This window comes from Poeciliopsis prolifica, unplaced genomic scaffold, assembly GCF_027474105.1.
Source record: "Poeciliopsis prolifica strain line A6 unplaced genomic scaffold, Auburn_PproV2 SCAFFOLD004, whole genome shotgun sequence".
Taxonomy (NCBI): Eukaryota; Metazoa; Chordata; class Actinopteri; order Cyprinodontiformes; family Poeciliidae; genus Poeciliopsis; species Poeciliopsis prolifica.
In genome coordinates this window covers 17377809-17397128 of record NW_026562379.1, presented here as the reverse complement: position 1 = coordinate 17397128, position 19320 = coordinate 17377809, and the positions used below count along the sequence as shown (strand labels likewise).

Sequence of the window (19320 nt, the reverse complement as noted above, 5' to 3'; positions counted from 1 at the left end):
TTTGGGTCTTAAAAATAGAAAAACAAAATGGAAAAAATTACCACCAAAAAAATAAAGCTTAAAATAAATAAAAACTCAAAAACATTAGCTATGAGATTTTGATAAATTTGAGATATTAATATCAGAAATAGCCTAGAAAAAAAGGATTTTTCTGAATTTCAAAGTGAAAACTTGTCAGAAATTTTGAGCTTAATCTCAGAAATTTTCAAGAAAAAAATAGGAAATTTCAGAGTTTCAAAAGTAAAAATGTGACTTCTAGTTTTCAACATCTAAATATTTAACGTACATATTTATTTGCCAAGTTAAATATTTCGCTTTTTAACTAAATTGTTTGAAGCTACATAGTGTAAGAATTTAGTTTTGAGCTTGAAATTTGGCTTTAAAAGTCAATATTTTGTTTGGCAATATGATTTACCTTAAAGATATATCTTTCTGGCTAAATATTAAGTTTGTAGCCACATCTTCAATATTAAGAATTATCTTGAAACTAACATTTACAAATGAATAATGAACAAGTTTAAAAAGTAAACCTGTCAGATTGTCTAAATCTTAAATTTTACAGACAAATCTAAACATTTCAGATTTATAGTTTTAGCATTTATAAAACTAGAGGTTGGATGCCTTGTTTTCTTGTGCCTTGGGCCGGCTTGGTTTATTTTTCCTCTGTGGTGATGATTCCAAACTTTAAAAAGACAGTCAGTTTTCAGATTGTAGAAAAATGTGTCCTACTAATTATGATCATAACGCTATAATAAAAGTTAATGAAGCGGAAAATCTGCGCGGCTCCTTTAAATCTTCAGGAGGGCGGAGTCTGTGCGGCGGAAGTGTTTCTGTAGGACTTTCTCAAACGCCTTAAACCTTGCTGTTCTTCGGTAAGATTGCCGCTGTGTCTAAATCTCGTCTAGTTCCAATAATGTCAAGTAGTCCTTCTCAATAATGTCGGAGTCCATAAAGAATGTCGCGATATTTGGGGCCACGGGAATGACCGGGCTGGCGACGCTGCCGCAAGCCGTGGCTGCAGGTGAGCTTTGCGGGGAGAAGCGACCGGGAGTGACGGGGGGACTATGGATGTTCATTAAAACAGGCTGCTGGGGGTAAATGGGAAACATGTGAACGGATTTCTTTTTAATAAGAGTACATAAAAATCCTTCAAAGGTTAATTTTAACATAACTTTAAAAAAAAAAAAAAAAAAAGTTATGTACATATAAGAATGTATTTTGTACATTCTTATATGTACAAAAATAATAAAACATACAGTTAAAAATGATTCCATGCAAAAGTTCACTTTTAATGTAAGTTTTGACATTAATACATTAATAGTGCTTATTTGTTTTTGTCTTACTGAAAATATGAAGAATTTTGCTTCTTTAAAGGAACAAATACAAAAAAAAACTACAGTTCAAATATAAATGGTTGAAAAGGCTAAACATTTTCACATTATAATAATAATTAACTGATTTGCATTTTAAATTAAATGTGAAATAAGCTTTCACTTGACTTGTAGGAACTGAAAATATATATATTTTTTACCTTGATCTATTTTACTTTCTGAACCAATCAGGTTGCATGTATATTATGTAACCTTTTATTTATATAGTCTTATAACAAATTTGAGTCCTAAGGACTCCAAGCATTTTACAGGATGCTGTAAAAACACAATCGTGTGTCATGTGATGAGAAAAGAGTTATTTTAGCAGCATTTTCATTTCCTTCTGCTCACTCTGAAATCTGCTGAGTCATGTTAACCGTTAGGTCGGCGTTTTGCCGAGTCATAAGAATGCGATAGCTGTTCTCTATCTTGCCTGAACACAAAGGGTGGGATTCTTGGGGCGTTACCGGTAAAATTAAACGGCTTTTTCGATTTTTTTGTTACACAAGTTAGTTAAATAAATGAAGCTATTCTTAGGACGTTACTGATAAAATGAAACGTCTTTTTAGATTCTTTGTTACACAACTTACAATTGAATGAAGTGAAGCTATTCTCATCTAGAGACATTTCTGGTCTCAAAATGGCTCAAACTCGGTAATGGATCAGCAGCGTTTGTAATTATCCGACTTTGACCGTTTCTGATATTAATAGTTTCCTGTTTTTCACCAGGATACAGCGTGACAGTCCTGGTGCGGGACGCGTCCAAGCTGCCGGCGGACCACAAGGCGTCCAGAGTGGTGGTCGGTGACGTCCTGAATAAAGACGATGTGAGGAAGACTCTGGAAGGCCAGGACGCAGTCATCATCATCCTTGGAACCAGGAGTGACCTCAGTAAGGCTTCTCTTAAAAAAGCTGAAATATTTGTGTCCATAAATGAAAGACAGGTTTGAAGACTTCCATGACTCAAGTGTAGCTAATCCCGCTCTGAAAGCTAAGCCCCGCCCCCGACATATTTAGAAAATTCCAGAGCCGCATTCTTATTGGCTCCGCCATTCCTATTGGCTCCACCAATAGCTGGAATTTGTAGGACAAAAATGGGGAAAAGAGTTAAGCTGCTAAATTTGTGTTGAAGGCAAACAGGATAGAAAAGTCAAAGAATGTTTTTCATGTAAATGATGAATTTTTGCTTATTTTGATTGTTCAGCTAAAACATTTCCTACTGAAACATTGGGGTTTTTTTCTCCATGAACTGGTTAGTGTGCATTTTTCTTTCTTCACATTGTGCAATTCTTTCCTGCAAAAACTTTACTTTATGACAGTTCTGCTTGTCCAGGATATAATACTGCAAGTTAGTCACTAAGGGTCACCTTTGTCCTTTTGGTTTATGTAAGATAATATTCTAGCACAAACTCTCTTGGACTATTTCGAATCTCATATAAAGAAAAGGTATTTCTTTGTGGTAGGAGGTAAATTTTTGTGATGAAAATCACATGCGGGGTTCCCCAAGGTCCATCCTGGGGTCTCTATTATTTATTTGTCCTTGTATTGGCAAATGTCTGCTAAAGGTAACGCTGGTTGAGTCACAGGGTGTTCATCTTTACTAAGAAAAAAAAATCGGCAAAATATCTGTTGTTTTTATACATGTAAGCTCAGATTTGCATATATTTATTATTGCAGTCACAAACTGATGGTATTTTTGCTAATTAGGCCCAACCACCATGATGTCTGAAGGCACCAAGAACATCGTGGAGGCGATGAAAGCACGAGGAATCCGCAAAGTCATCGGCTGCATGTCAGGTAAGGGGCTTAAAGAGGCCATTTTTTAGCTAATGTGAGTGAATTTTACAAGAAAAACATGATATCTTAATTTTCATATTTATCACATAATCCCATCTATTTCCCACTCAGCGTTCCTGCTGTGGGATCGCGCCAAAGTCCCGCCTCGCCTGGTCCCAGTCACCGAGGATCATGACCGAATGTACGCGGTTCTGAAAACGTCCGGGCTCGACTACGTGGCTGTTATGCCTCCTCACATTGCTGGTCAGTAGAAAGGAAGTATTTAGCAGTAACTTTTCTCCTTTAAATGACAGGATTTTATTCCTGTATGTACTAATAAAAAGTTGTAACATGTTTGGGTTTTCTGCAGGGGACCTTCCTCTGACGGAGCGCTACATGGCGACAGAAAACATGCTGAAAGGACGAGCCATCTCCAAGCACGATCTTGGACATTTCTTTGTCAAGTGTCTGTCCACGTCGGAGTGGGACAGAAAGACTGTGGGAGTCTGGGGAGAATACAAATAATCCCAGAAAACTGCAGATGCTTCCAACATTTTACTTACACTGAAAATCTAAACGAAAAAGAGAACATCAACACATAAATCAAGAGATGTTTTTGATTTTCCAAATTAATTCCACCTTTCTCATTGGTAAATAAGCAAAACATGTTTCAGATCTTTTTGTTTTCTTGTCTTTTACAGCCATAGCACAAGATTGTATCCTGTTACCAAACTTTGCAACATATGATACTTTTATTCTGCTCTGGATTCATTTTACAGCTCTTGATAATAAAAGTCCTTTTTCTGTCTTTCATCATTTACTGAGTAAATTATACAGCTCTAATGAGAAGTTTCACTCACTCACTTAAAGCTGCAGTTAGTTTTATAAAATATATATATATATATTTATTTTTCCATATTTGTTGAAACGATTGCTATGTTGCAACAGTGTTGTATGAGACAAATGATCTGTGAAAAAAATTTAGTTCCTCTGCCTTCTCCCAGTGCGAACTCGAAACAACAAATCAGAGGCTGGTCTTGGCGCTGTCAATCACAACCTTGTGTAGCACTGCCCGTCCCCCTTTCTGAAGCCATTTCCAAACTCTGGCTGTTCAGTTCTTTCTTAGACCTGATCAGGGATCCTCTGATCAGGTTTCAATACCAATCACCCATGAAGGCCGATCAGTACTGATCACCTGGAACGGTTGTTAATTTTTCGCGTTGGGTATAAATGCTGATCTGGCAAAATGGAAAAATTATCTGGCAATAAATTCACCTAAAATGCTAAATACTTGCAGGCACAATAAACCAGCTATTCAGTCAAAAGGACAACTGAAAACCCTGCAATAGTAAGACTATCATAAATTATACACGAGTCAAATTAATCTCATAACACTGCCTATATAGAATAATGTCAAGAAATAAGAAAACATTCATTCAAAGTCAAATGCAGGTTGCATCAAAATGAACAATCCTGAGTTACTAAATCATAACTTCCTGATTGCTTGACCAGCTTATTAATGCTGGCTCTGATTGGCTGCTTCTGACTAACTGAAGTAATTCTGCAGGGAGGAACCAGAGATTATCTGTCTTATTTTAGGGAATAGCAAAAGTTTTAATGCATATGTAAAATATTTTTGTTGTTTTAGTTGCATGTAGCAGCTTTAAGCAAACATTCGGTGTGAGATTCTCTGCCAGGTGGAGGTTGAGCGGCGGTCCAAGAGCAGATCCCAGCGTTTTACACTGCCAGCTCAAACACTGAGATTATTAATTCAGATTATTTGCTGAGCTTTCTGACCGTCTTCCTGTTGAGTGTTTGACAAAAAAACAACCTCCAGATGTCTTTTTTTCCTGCATTGAGCCTCGATGTTGCAAAACTCCGTCACCTGTTTGTTTTTTAAATGCTTCATTAGATTCGTTGTGTTGATGCATTTTGACCTACTTCGCCCCAGAGGTAATTTTCCTCATTTACTCAGAGCGTTAAAGTTTCACACGACATCGTTTAGGACTTGCTGCTGCTGCTGCGCTTCAGCTGTGTGAAGGAAAGAGGAGATAAGCTGAACACGCAGGCTGCAAAGTGAGATAAATGTGGTCAGTTTTGCTGATCGGCGATTATACACACGGAAATCGGCCGATTATGATCGGTGGCCGATCGACTGGCTCACCTCTACCTTACACTCTTATGTGAGCATTTCTCCCTGATCATCCAAACTGAGATCAAAATGGCCGCTGCCCTCTACAAGTAAGATACTGACTGCTCATTGGTACTTAACATAAACTCAGCAGTGTGTTTGCATTGTTCTGAATGTTGTGATGATTATTCTGTGTTTTCTGCTCCTCAGTCCAGCCACCTGATGGACAGTCCAGGCCTGAGCTGCAGCACGCAGAGCCTGAACAGACGGGGATCGCTGGGTGGGACCAGCTAACACAAAATAACACAAACCATTTAAATACAAGAGAAACTGATGGATTGTTTAAAAACTGGACTCCAAAATCAGCATCAAGAGGATTCCCCGCCATGAGTCTCCAAACGATGGTCGCTGCAGAGTGGGGTCAAAGGTCGACTTATCCTGACCAGCAACAAGGTTTAAGTCTGTCTGCAACATTTCTTTTTCTTGCTCCTGTTTTCTGAATTGTCAGAATCAAGTTTAACAATTTTACATGCTAAATCTCTAAAACAAAACAAAATAATCTATTTATTATTTTTTATAACTAAGGAACAATCTAGAAATCTCAAATAGTTTCATGAGAAACGTCCAACAAAAAGAAAAAAAAGTACAAATTTGATGTCTATAAAGTAACATATCTAAGAATTATCAAGTTATTTTTTACCTTCGATTTGGGAGCAAAATTGCAACATTTGTTCCATTTCCAGCTGGTGCTTTTCTTTTTCAAACTGCACTGAATCAAACCCTTTGAAAAACCTGTTTCCCTCCTGGCCTGTGGGGGCGCTGCACCAACAACCACTGAAGGAAACGACATAAAAACCTCTGCAGAAGACACTGAGCACAACTTCCTTCGTCAGGAAACGTAAACAGATGGAGTAGCGTCAGATTTAGAGGTTGGAGGATTTCTCTTGTTTTCGGCTAAAGACCTCGAGCCGTTTCTCCTGCTAGCGCTAGGCTAGCATGTTTGTTTTGGCTGTATTTACCCAGAATGCCCTGCGCTGTTGTCCACTGACCAGGCAAACAAACTGGAGTAAATTACAGCGGATCAAACAGGACTGGTGTGAATGTTTAACATTGTATTTTATTTGTAAAACACTAAGAGGTTGAAACACAGCTGGTTAATAGTTTCTAGCAGGAATGAATATTTGAAAAAGTTCCTTAAATTGTAGTTTTATTTTGTGTTTTAGTGAAATTTTTAAAGTTTAAAGGTCTGTTACGGCCCGGCTCGGAAAGCCGCAACAAAATTAGAGGGACACGGCATTAAGCCCATGAGAGACGCTTATTTTTAAAAGAGTCAAGTTGTCTAGGAGACATCAAATGGACGGCCCAAAGGATGATCAATCCGCGCCCCTTCAGTCTGGTCCCTTCACACCAGGAAGCCCTGGTCTCATCCTGGACTGGATCTCAGGGTCGTCTGCGCATGGTGGCTTCTGACAGTCTCACACACGAATGGAACGGCGCTCCTTATATACCATCCAGGTGTCTGATGGAAGCGCCTCCCACATTGAGGACCTTAATTGATAGTAAATCACATGACACACAGGACTGCACAGCAGGGCCGTCACAAGGTCAAACATGATTTTCTTGAAGATGGAAGTATCTGAACTCCATGTTCTGATTGTCACATTTCTGTTTTATGAATGATTGTATATTTGCTGTTTGTTTGGGGAGTTGAAGTCATGCTGTTGGTTACCATAGAAACCCTATTCTTTTGCGTATGCTTACTGTGTGCCACATTTTTGCCTGTGAGCTGCTGGTAACTATAATTTCCTGAGGGAGTCTTCCCAAGGGATCAATAAAGTCAAGTCTAAGTCTAAGTCTAGTCTAACAAAATAAAACACATTTAGGGTTAAAACTGAAGAAGTTTACTCTGATTTAGAGGAATGTTTGTGTTTTATATCTGCAGCTTTGTGAAAAGTTAAATAGGATTAAAGAGAATTTAAACAACAACATGAAGTTTTTGGTGTATTTTCTGTTTACTGATGATGTTAGTTTTAAAAATCAGCTTCAAAAGCAAATATTCTATTTTGGGTTGTTACTTTTCTTCTGCAGAGCATCAATGCCCCTCCCCCACCTAATGCTGCAAGTCGGCTGACTGCAATGCAGTTTTTCAGATTGATTGTAAATATTTAAACTCAAACAAGAAAGATGATCTTTTCTTTTTTGTTTAGCTTTAGTGCTAAGCTAATAATTAGCTGGACTAATAGATTAGTGGAGCTAATTATTACAGAAAATATACAAAATTTATCTCAGAAGTTGTACTTTAATTTATTTGGGGATTTTGAAGAGTCAGTGGCTTTTTGCTTAGTGACGGATATTTCATCATTCAGTATATTGAGTCAGCCAAAGCAGATGGAAACTGTGATACTATCAAAAGATGATAAACATGCAAAAACATGTTTTATGTGAAATTATGAAGGTAAAAAATGTAATTAGTCCATCAGAGCAATTAGAAATGCCAGAAAACTTGCTGGTTTATTAAAAATGCACCGCAGAAGCCCGACCCGACTATCAAACTCAACTTTGGACCAACCGGCTCGAATTTTGGCTCAGAGCTGCAAAGGTTGAGATAATAGTTTAGATTTTCATGCATGCATGTTGCTGCAGCAGCATAAAGGGCTGGTAGTGTTTAATATTCTAAATAATAAATGTTTTGAGTTAAATGGGTCTAAAATATCTCAACTCTTTGAAATAAACAACTTTTTCCAGCTGAAGATCTAAAGTTTAGATTCACCCTGAAAAACCTGGTTATGTTGCAATAAAGCTGATAATGTTGCTGACGCTTCAATCCAGATTAGCATCACTCAGCAAGCTCACGGCAGCACACAGAGGCTGAACACCCAGATTAATGTCTAGATTTCTCTCTCTGCCTCTATGAAGCCTTTCTGCTCTGATGACCAAAGACAGAAAAACAATAATTCAAATATTCCAGATTTATAATCTGAAATGTTCCAGGAATCTTCCTGGAGGAGAAACTGACCACTTCTCCTCCCTCTGCTACTTTCTCCTACTACTCTCCATCCTTGCTCCAGGTTTTCCCTTGAAAACTTGCTGCGTCTGGTTTTCGGGGCACTAAGACGATCCACTGTGTTTTTGTATTAAAAGAGAGGAAATGTAAAAATATTACAAGGTAATTAAATGTTACAGGAAACATCGGCAGTGAAATGCTATTTAAACCCACAACTATAGAGTCTTAAAAACATCAAATCAAAAACTACGATTCAAATGAATATCAATTATTTGCTCTTCTGTTTAATCCACAGTCAGCCTGCGGCTCCATAAGGCCCCCAGGGCTTCGGTGGCCCCAGAAATACTAATATTTTAACACAAACACATAAAGGTAACATTTGTTTATTAATCAAAGCTGCTAAATTTAATAGTTACAACATGAATTAAAAGATTTTAACTTTAAGATTTTAAAGTTTACTGTGTAAAAGTCAAACTCTGCTGCAGGCAGAGGGGACAAAGCATTTGGCCTGGTTTGATGCATCGTGTCACAGAAAAAATAATAATAAATCATTTAAAACCAGCGTGATGCTGGGCTGAACCGCTTACCCAGTAATGCACCGGCCAACTGGGACCAACTGGGACCAACTGGGGCCAACTGGGGCCAACTGACATAAACTTTACAGTGCAGAGAGAGAACTGGTCGCTGGGCGGCGCACTGGGCCGGGGGGCGGGGAAAAGGCCAGGGGGCGGGGCTAAAGGCCCTTTATACCCAAATAATAAAGCCCATGATAATATAACTTTACAACATAGACAGAGGCAGGCGCCGCATGCGCAGCGTGTCGCAGAACCTCCTGCACCTCTGCATGTTCGTTGCGTATCGAACTATGTTCACACAGACTGGAAGATGCTCTTCCAGGCGGCTACAATCTAAACCTTAACGATAGTCGCCATCCTGCTGTCTTGGCTCCATGCGCTCAACCCCAACAGTTGAGAGCGACTATAACTCAGCCTTCAGTCCCTGATGTCACCGCTGTTCCACTGATAGAGAGAAAATGGGATGTAATACGGCTTTTTCAAAACAAGAAAATGAAATATATTTGTTTTGTTTTCCTGGTAATATAAATAAGCAACACTTAGCCTGGCGGAGGAGCCAGGAAAGCCTGGCGGGCCGTCAGGCTTATCAGACCCTGGGGGAAACCCTGCTTGCATTTTCTGCAGTTATTGCTGACATCAGGTTTATGTTCTCTCTCTGTTTCTTCTCTTCATAGCAGCAACACCTGGGCTCAGTTCTGCTCAGCAGTGACTCCTTCCTGCAGGGAAGCTGAGCTGCTGCTGCCAACAACATCAGGTTCCCCTTCAGTGGATGAAACACACCTGGATCCACTCCGCCACTTGCAGAACAAGCACTGACCTAAACACAGGAACAACAGAGACTGGTGAAAGCCTGAATCCCAGTAGGCCCAGTATGAGCCCAGTATGAACCCATCTTCACCATGAGCTCCTAGGAAGGAGGCGTTTTCTCTGAAAGCAGCCAAAGACGTGAACTGTGACGTTCAGGAAGCAGCAGATAAAACAGCTTAAAGTAGGAAGTCTTCAGAGTCTGGAGCCTCATCCTGATCACATCAAGAGACGAAGCTTCGCTCCACATTCAGAGGAAACATGGACCAAACAGCTCTGATGCTGCTGCTGTGTCTCTGCAGCTCAGGTAGGACTCCACTTTCACACAAAACACTGATATTCACTGGAGTTCAAGTTCAAAACGATCGACTGATAAACATGTTAAATTTTACTATCAAAAACCTGGAAACTGTTTCTGGTCTCAGATCGTAGAGCTGCTGCTGCAGTTAGTGATGTTTATATTGTTTACTTGCTGCTAAGGAGCCAATAACATCAACAGTTGTTGGTTTCAGTGTTTTGATGAAGTAAAGCACTTTGAACTGCCTTGTTGCTGAAATGAGCTATAAAATTAATCTGATTGATTGATTGATAAGGAGAAGCTGCAGAAACTCTGCAGCGGCGCTGAATCTGCGCAGTAAACAGGTGGAGCCGCATAAAATGGCTCCTTCTGCATGAATCCTCTCATCTTCCTCTTGGCTCCACAGGTTCTCTCTGAGGTTCTGGTCAGGCCCGTTTGCTGGCCAACCGAGCCCAGTAGCACCACGGTCACTGGACCAGCTTCTGGTACCGCTGGTTGTGCTGGTGAAAACGATGTGCAGATTAATCCTCTAATTGTGGTGATTTTCTCTAAAGAAATGTGCAGGCCCAGTTTGGCTGCAGCTCAGGTGGTTTGTGAGTCTGTCAGCTGTAGCAAATGAAGCTCAATCATTGTTCATGTTCTGCTTTATGAGCGTTTCCCTGCAATGTTAGTGCAGACGTTGGAGATTTCACCATAAACGTGACGTTGAGTTTCACTCCGTTGACGTTCGGCCCAACAGAGTCGTCTTGCAGATCTATAATATACATCTGTGGTTTCAAAGGTAACAGTGAAACAATCAGACGGGGCCACATCAGTTACAGAGACGCTGGAAATATTCACAGCCTGCCTGATAAGCAGGTCCATAATGTGTCCTTGATGACGTGTTGCTGGGTTAACATGTGAATTAAAGCAAAATGATCAACAATATCACAGCTGTAAAAGCCAAATGACCTAAATGAGCATTACCTGTGGCACAGCTGTGACAGTTAGTGGTGGGTGTGTCGTAAGTGGGTGTGACTTTCACTTAGTATGAATGAGAGCCGTACTGACTCGCTGGTTCACTATGTAGAAGGAAACGGGTGCGCCGGGTGGAGGGTTATAATTTCTGTTGACCGTGTTAAATATTGTTTATTGTTAGCATCATTATGGTTTAGCCTGGTCAGCATGTGTCAGTTCTTAAAGTCTGAAGTATTTAAGCTGATATATGGAATAAATTCATGATAACAACAACAAAGGAGCCACTGGAAGTTATTGGAACACGCGTCATGACAGCATCAACCTACCCAGTTAACCCCGTGCGACCTTCTATATTATTGTTAGTTTTTACCGCACAATTAACAGCTTTTAATCCCCTCTGTCTTCAGGCTCGTCAACATGCTGTTGAAATCTCCCACAATTATTTAACTGTCAGAATCAATGAATATAACAGATAAAAACCCATTAAAGTCAATAGAGATGTTTTTCCAGATATGATGGGATTTTGCATAGAGTTAGCATCAGAGCTCATTTATGGACTTTTACACAAAAACAATAAATTTGACTTTGGTTGGTCTCAGTAAAGACATCAAGTATAAATGGGTAGAAAAGGAGAATAATGGGAAACATTTCAGGTCTTACTACAGAGCGTACATAGCATTTCAGTCTGGGCTTTAACTAGGCCACTCCTACATAAAGGTGCTTTGATCAGAACCATCCATGACAGCTCTGCCTCTAAGAGAAGATAAAATAAACACCATCAACAGGATCCTGTCATCACATCCTAAATCAATCTGTCTTTGCTTTTTCTAACCCAACATGTAAATGTTGTTTCTTCCAGCGCTGGCTGATGAACTCAGACTGGTAGCAGGAAGGAGTCGCTGTGTTGGCAGACTGGAGAAGAAGGAACTGGGAGACTGGGAACCAGTGAAGTTTTGGAACAAGAACTGGAACTTTACAACAGCAGCTGGATTGTGCAGACAGCTCCACTGTGGATCTGTGGTGGCGTTCCAAGGAGATGAGAGCGACAATGTAGAGATCGTCTGTTCAGGTGATTTCATATCCTGGCCAGTGTCTTCCTGTTCTGCTTCCAACTCCACTTTAAAAATATTCTCACTTCCAGCTCAGTCTGGGCTTCTTCCCCTTCACCTGGATTCCCTCTGGTAGATTTTCTACTGGACCAATCAGTGAACAGAAGAAGTTTGAATGATGACCTTGATTTGCTGTTATTGTAGAAACACAGTCTGTCTGTAGTTTAATCAATGGCAGTGGAGGAAGTTCAGTCCATGTTGGTCACACTTTCAAATATTGAATGAACATCAACAGTCGCCTCATTGGGCTCTTCTCTGTTTTGTGGTGGACAAATTATTGTAAGGTAATATCTGCTGGTTGTATTGTCTTCATCCTAAATGCCAGTGAACTCTCACCAAATGAAGCTGTTTGGTTTGCAAGCACAAGGTTGGGAGATGTTTTCCTGCAGCTGCATGAGAACCAGCCTTGGTATAAAACTCCTGTTGTCTCTGCCTGGGGAGTTTTCAATGAGAAATGTTTCACTATAGATCGTCTGATCTGCTCTCTGTATTGAGCACAATGTGCCAATAAACCTGATTGAGTGATTTCATATATCAGTGCTTGGTAATGGACAAACATTAGACACTGTGTGAAATTTAAAACCTCAACACAGTCCAGACTCTCTGGATGAACCAAAGTGTGGAACAGAGCGGCTGGTTTTTACCAGGTTAGTGACTGAATGAAGTTTGATTAGATTCAAGGGGAACCAGTGGAGCAGATTCAGGGCTATAAAAACCTCAATGTCACTGAGAAGAAGCTGATCAAATGTTGCACTTCCTCCACAAATTAAGTTCAGAGAGTTAAGATGATAGTTTTCTATGATTCTGTCATTAAATCTGTCATTTGCTTTGTAGAAAACAATGATAAAATATTAATAATTGATCATTCATAGGTTCTTTGTGCTGTTCTAGTGTAATTTTCTCTGTTTGTCTTCAGTTTTTTTCCATTCATCTCCAGGCCTGCAGTAAAGGCAGATGCTAAAAGTGCAAAGAATATTAAAAACAAGATATAAAAATAATAAACTCTTCCCAGCCCCCCTCTCCGCCCGTTCTCCACTAGTTGGTTTGTTCCTCCACAGAGTCTGAACTGGATTGTAGCTTTGCTGAACAAACTGGAACCAAATTCAGTGAAAATGTTGAAGAAACTTTTATTCTTTCTGCATCCACAGATTCAGTCAGGCTGGTTCCAGGGACCAACCGGTGCTCAGGCAGACTGGAGGTGAAGACCGACCAGTCGTGGTCCTCAGTGTGTGAAAAAGACTTTGACCTGCAGGATGCACAGGTGGTCTGCAGGGAGATTGGCTGTGGGCCTCCTTCAGTCCTCCAGGGGGCGCTCTATGGAGAAGCAGAGGCTCCAGTGGGGAGCAGAGAGTTCCTGTGTGAAGGCAGTGAGTCTGCTCTGCTGAACTGCAGCAGCAGGAAGAGTTCAGGTAGAAACAGCTGCTCACCTGGTCAAGCTGTTGGACTCACCTGTTCAGGTAGAGGAGGATCTGCAGACCTGCTGCTGTTCACTGCTTCACTTCCTTCATTAATCAACTCTCTGTCTCTGCTCACATCAAGACAACATCAGGTTGGTGGGAGAGGCCAGTCGATGTGCCGGGAGACTGGAGATGTTCCATCAAGAAGAGTGGAGACCAGTGACACTTTGGAATCCTTACTGGGACATGAACTCAGTTGCTGCAGTTTGTGCTGCACTGGACTGTGGTTCTGCTGTTTCAGCAAGAAAATCATATGAAGCTTCAAAGAGAGCAGTTTGGAGTATCAGGTCTGACTGTTTTCAGTCAGGATCTGCATTAAAAAACTGTTTACCTGATGATAAAACCAGTGATCAGAGCCTTGAGATCATCTGCTCAGGTAAATCTGAACTCATATTTATATAAAATGTTTCTTCCATCAGGTTCCAGATGTCTGCAGAGAAATCATCACCTTTAACTAAGAACCTGAAGTTTTGAGGGAAACTAAAATCATTTAAATATCCAGATAAAGTTCTCAGTTTATTCCAATAGATGAACAAAAACTCATCATTTTGATAACTTTTAATCTTTGCTGCTTTGAAGTCGATGCATCAAAATCCCAGGAGTTCAAGGAAATCAGACATGTTTAAAACCTGAAAATCAACAGGAAATGACTTTTGATCCAAAATGGTGGACTTCCTGTTTTTAGTGGAAATAGCAGGAAAACCTTTTGTTTGTTATGGTTGTTGGCCTGGCTGAACTAGGGGGCGCTGTTCAGCTATATTGTCACATTTATTTTTAATTCCACTGAAATATTCACATTTTCACAGAGATTAAAGTTTGTTAGACATTTAGTGAGTTTATGATCATGTTAAGGCCCAAAATGTGATAAATTCAGCAGAAATAATAATGAATGATAAACTTGCAGGTACAGTCGGTTTCACTTCACTTTGTTTTCTTGACCTTTATTTTCATCAAACTCAGAGATGTTTCCATGAGTATCTAGAAAAATAAAGTTCTGAAATATTTTAATTTTTTTTTCTTTCTGCATCCACAGATTCAGTCAGGCTGGTTCCAGGGACCAACCGGTGCTCAGGCAGACTGGAGGTGAAGACCAACCAGTCGTGGTCCTCAGTGTGTGAAAAAGACTTTGACCTGCAGGATGCACAGGTGGTCTGCAGGGAGATTGGCTGTGGGCCTCCTTCAGTCCTCCAGGGGGCGCTCTATGGAGAAGCAGAGGCTCCAGTGGGGAGCAGAGAGTTCCTGTGTGAAGGCAGTGAGTCTGCTCTGCTGAACTGCAGCAGCAGGAAGAGTTCAGGTAGAAACAGCTGCTCACCTGGTCAAGCTGTTGGACTCACCTGTTCAGGTAGAGGAGGATCTGCAGACCTGCTGCTGTTCACTGCTTCACTTCCTTCATTAATCAACTCTCTGTCTCTGCTCAGATCAACACAACATCAGGTTGGTGGGAGAGGCCAGTCGATGTGCCGGGAGACTGGAGATGTTCCATCAAGAAGAGTGGAGACCAGTATATGTTTGGGATGATAACTTGAACATGAACTCAGTTCCTGCAGTTTGTGCTGAACTGGACTGTGGTTCTGCTGTTTCAGCAAGAAAAACAATGGAAGCTTCAGGAAGACCAGTTTGGTTGATCTGGTCTGAATGTTTTCAGTCAGGATCTGCATTAAAAAACTGTTTACCTGATGATGGAACCAGTCATCAGAGCCGTGAGATCATCTGCTCAGGTAAATCTGAACTCATATTTATATATTTTAAAATGTTTCTTCCATCAGGTTCCAGATGTCTGCAGAGAAATCATCACCTTTAACTAAGAACCTGAAGCCTTGAGGGAAACTAAAATCATTTAAATATCCAGATAAAGTTCTCAGTTTATTCCAATAGATGAACAAAAACTCATCATTTTGATAACTTTTAATCTCTGCTGCTTTGAAGTCGATGCATCAAAATCCCAGGAGTTCAAGGAAATCAGACATGTTTAAAACCTGAAAATCAACAGGAAATGACTTTTGATCCAAAATGGTGGACTTCCTGTTTTTAGTGGAAATAGCAGGAAAACCTTTTGTGTGTTATGGTTGTTGGCCTGGCTGAACTAGGGGGCGCTGTTCAGCCACATTGCCACATTTATTTTTAATTCCACTTAAATATTCACATTTTCACAAAGATTAAAGTTTGTTAGACATTTAGTGAGTTTATGATCATGTTAAGGCCCAAAAGGTGATAAATTCAGCAGAAAATAATAATGAATGATAAACTTGCAGGTACAGTCGGTTTCACTTCACTTTGTTTTCTTGACCTTTATTTTCATCAAACTCAGAGATGTTTCCATGAGTATCTAGAAAAATAAAGTTCTGAAATATATTAAAACTTTTTTCTTTCTGCATCCACAGATTCAGTCAGGCTGGTTTCAGGGACCAACCGGTGCTCAGGCAGACTGGAGGTGAAGACCAACCAGTCGTGGTCCTCAGTGTGTGAAAAAGACTTTGACCTGCAGGATGCACAGGTGGTCTGCAGGGAGATTGGCTGTGGGCCTCCTTCAGTCCTCCAGGGGGCGCTCTATGGAGAAGCAGAGGCTCCAGTGGGGAGCAGAGAGTTCCTATGTGAAGGCAGTGAGTCTGCTCTGCTGAACTGCAGCAGCAGGAAGAGTTCAGGTAGAAACAGCTGCTCACCTGGTCAAGCTGTAGGACTCACCTGTTCAGGTAGAGGAGGATCTGCAGACCTGCTGCTGTTCACTGCTTCACTTCCTTCATTAATCAACTCTCTGTCTCTGCTCAGATCAAGACAACATCAGGTTGGTGGGAGAGGCCAGTCGATGTGCCGGGAGACTGGAGATGTTCCATCAAGAAGAGTGGAGACCAGTATATGTTTGGGATCCTTACTTGAACATGAACTCAGGGCCTGCAGTTTGTGCTGAACTGGACTGTGGTTCTGCTGTTTCAGCAAGATATTCATTTGAAGCTTCAGAGAGACCAGTTTGGAGGATCTGGTCTGACTGTTTTCAGTCAGGATCTGCATTAAAAAACTGTTTACCTGATGATAAAACCAGTGATCAGAGCCTTGAGATCATCTGCTCAGGTAAATCTGAACTCATATTTATATATTTTAAAATGTTTCTTCCATCAGGTTCCAGATGTTTAGAAACTAAAACTGGTTTAAATATTACTGACTTTACTGAATCATAAAGTTGTTAGTAATCATGTAGAAACATGCTAGTAACCATGGTAACCAGTCTATGATCAGCCATCTTGTTTTCCACCTCAGATCAGATCCAGTTGTCTCTGTGTTTCCTCTGCGTTGCCAGGTCTGCTGGTTGAGCCGCTCATCTTCCTCTCTTCCTCCACTGACGGGGTCTCCACAGGCAGAAAGCAGGGGTCTGAGCTCCTCATTGGCTCAGAGTTCAGCATCATGTGCTCCATCAGGCCTCAGTATGCAGGCGGCTCCTTCCAGCTCATCTTCAGCACCTCTAACTACACTCAGAACCAGACCCTGCCAGCTGTTAATCACTCCGCCCTCTTCCTGTTCGCTGCTGCTGGCCACGCCCACCAAGGAACCTACCGCTGCCTTTACCACGTCTACGTTTTCTCCCATAACTTCTGGTCTATGAGCCAGCCTCTCAACCTCACTGTCTCAGATAAACTCATGGAGTCCATCAGGAGAAGTTCTGCTTCAGGTGAACCAGCAGCTGTCTGCCTCATTCATGAGGTCAGAGAGGAGGATTGATTATATTAATGTTCATGATCTACAGGCAGCATGAAAACCAGGGTCTATGTGATTATTGTTCATTTCTAGCTGGACTCATCTGATGAAAGCTGATCCTGAATCTGTTTCATTCATTTTCAGCCCATCTCACTGCTTTGATCATCAGACTGGTTGTCGTCCTGCTGGGAATGCTGGGAATGCTGGGATCCGTCCTGCTCCTCAACTATAAGGTACTGCATGTATCATGCATGATGTGTTGAGTTGGGAAAGTTGTTGCCTTGCAGCTGAACCATCCTCTGTTTCCAGGCCAGGAGAAACCAGAAGTCTGGACCAGAAAACATCATGATGAACGTTCTTGATGAAGGATCCAGAGCTGAAGGCGGCTTAGAGGAGGAGGCTGCAGTCTGAAGGAACCAGGAGAAAATCATCTTGGTTTCACATCCACAGGAAGGAGCAGAGACACGTTTCAGACTCCTGGGAATCTGTCCGTCTATGTATCTATAATAAAATGTCTCTGAGCTCCTGCAGCAGGAAGGAAGTTCAACATTCAGAAATTTGCATCTGGACTAAACCTACAGAAGTAAAACTTATATAAGAAGGGAAAAGAAAACATCCACCAAACAAAATATAACAAAAACCCACTTGATCAAAATCTGATCATCAACCTTGCAAGGATAGCATATGATAGGACATTTGGGGTCAAAGGTTAGGCAGCCATTTCCATTCAGGCCCTGAATCCAGCTTGTGTCCTTGTCTTGGTTGGGGTTATGAAGCTATGGCAAGCCGTTTCAACATAAATTTGGTTTCGTCTGACTATCCGTAATTAAGTTCTAGATATCTAAAAATGCATTTTGACTATCCGGAATAATAATTCTAGATATCTGCATTTACATTCTGACTGGAGAGAATAATAATTCAAGATATCTTTTTTAATTACACTGATGATCAAAATTCATTTCAAGATATCTCAAATTTCAGTGGATGTAATTTGATGAATTTGATATGAATTTCAGATATCTGAATTAAGAAGACCCTTTGTGGTGTCCAAACAGTTGCCTGCATTATTTTATATTTCCTGCACAAAATTGTCCATAAATGCCACAAATTAGAAAAAGCTCAGCAATGTTGGAAATGTGGAGAACATAAAACTTCATAAACTATAAGACTGCTAATGATATCTGCAAAAAAATCCTGTGTATTTATTTCCGACGAACCAAATTCACTTAAAAACAGCTTTGAAAAGCTAAAATTGCTGTCAATCCATTTTCAAACATCTTTTTTCATTTTTGTGTTTTTTATTGTTTCATTAAACTTTCAAATTTCCACGTAAATCAGTGACATTTTGACTAGACCGAATGTTCATTTTTATATATTTAAATAGAAAAGTTGAATAATTCAAGATTTCTCTAATTTATTTACTTGTAAGATATCTAGAATTTAATTTCCTCTAGTCAAAACGACATTTCTCCTATCCAAAAATACATTTAAGATATCTTGAATTATGGACTAAATAGAGATATCTTTGATTTGAATTATGACTAGTCAAAACTACAATCCAGATATCTTGAATTTACTTTCTGACTAGTCATAATTAAATTGTAGAGATCTGAAATGTGTATTTCAGATAGTCAGTAATTCATTGTAAATATCTTGAATTGAAGTCTCCATACATCTCAAAGGTAAATCTGACATAATTTCTTCTAGTCAAAATATAATTAGAGATTTCTTAAATTGCTAAAACGTCTAGTCATAAACTATTGAGATATTTGGAATGAAAGGCTGGAAAACTGAATCTTCTTTAGCTGTTTCTCTGAACTCTGTATAATTATAAAGTTGTAGAATATTTTCTTTTTTGCATTCTTAGAATTAGAATTAGAATAAGAATTCAACTTTATTGTCATTGCACTGTCGCATGTACAAGCAACAAAATGTAGTTTGCATCTATCCAGAAGTGCTATATTGGATATAAATATTTATAAACAGTTGTACAAGATATAAACAGAGAATAATGACGTGCTATAAATGTTTTGTACAATATAAACATAAATATGAGAGCTATGTACATATTATACAAATTACCAGGATTGTACAGAATATACAAGAATAGAAATTTCGTTGAATCCTGTTCAATGACAATAAATGCTATTCT

General features: G+C 40.0%; 3 protein-coding genes across 4 annotated transcripts in view; 2 read left to right on the top strand and 1 right to left on the bottom strand.

Moving 5' to 3' along the window:
* The window catches only part of LOC129358717 (spectrin beta chain, non-erythrocytic 4-like), a 77936-nt gene extending 75885 nt beyond the window's left edge, over window positions 1-2051 (bottom strand). For both annotated transcript variants that reach the window (XM_055027811.1, XM_055027812.1), the window contains exon 1: window positions 1961-2051. The gene's annotated coding sequence lies outside the window, so the exon portion shown is untranslated. The remainder of the gene's footprint in view (window positions 1-1960) is intronic.
* Window positions 815-3954, top strand: blvrb (biliverdin reductase B). The gene is made up of 5 exons (XM_055027815.1): window positions 815-1021; window positions 2100-2261; window positions 3078-3167; window positions 3279-3410; window positions 3517-3954. The coding sequence occupies exons 1-5, from the start codon at window positions 937-939 to the stop codon at window positions 3669-3671; spliced, it is 624 nt and encodes a 207-aa protein (XP_054883790.1). The 5' UTR covers window positions 815-936; the 3' UTR covers window positions 3672-3954.
* Window positions 3955-9834: 5880 nt separating this feature from the next.
* On the top strand, window positions 9835-17932 carry LOC129359076 (scavenger receptor cysteine-rich type 1 protein M130-like). The gene is made up of 10 exons (XM_055028456.1): window positions 9835-9967; window positions 13173-13481; window positions 13564-13857; window positions 14515-14823; window positions 14900-15199; window positions 15863-16171; window positions 16254-16547; window positions 16774-17142; window positions 17313-17401; window positions 17478-17932. The coding sequence occupies exons 1-10, from the start codon at window positions 9922-9924 to the stop codon at window positions 17577-17579; spliced, it is 2421 nt and encodes an 806-aa protein (XP_054884431.1). The 5' UTR covers window positions 9835-9921; the 3' UTR covers window positions 17580-17932.
* The last annotated feature ends 1388 nt before the right edge of the window (window positions 17933-19320 follow it).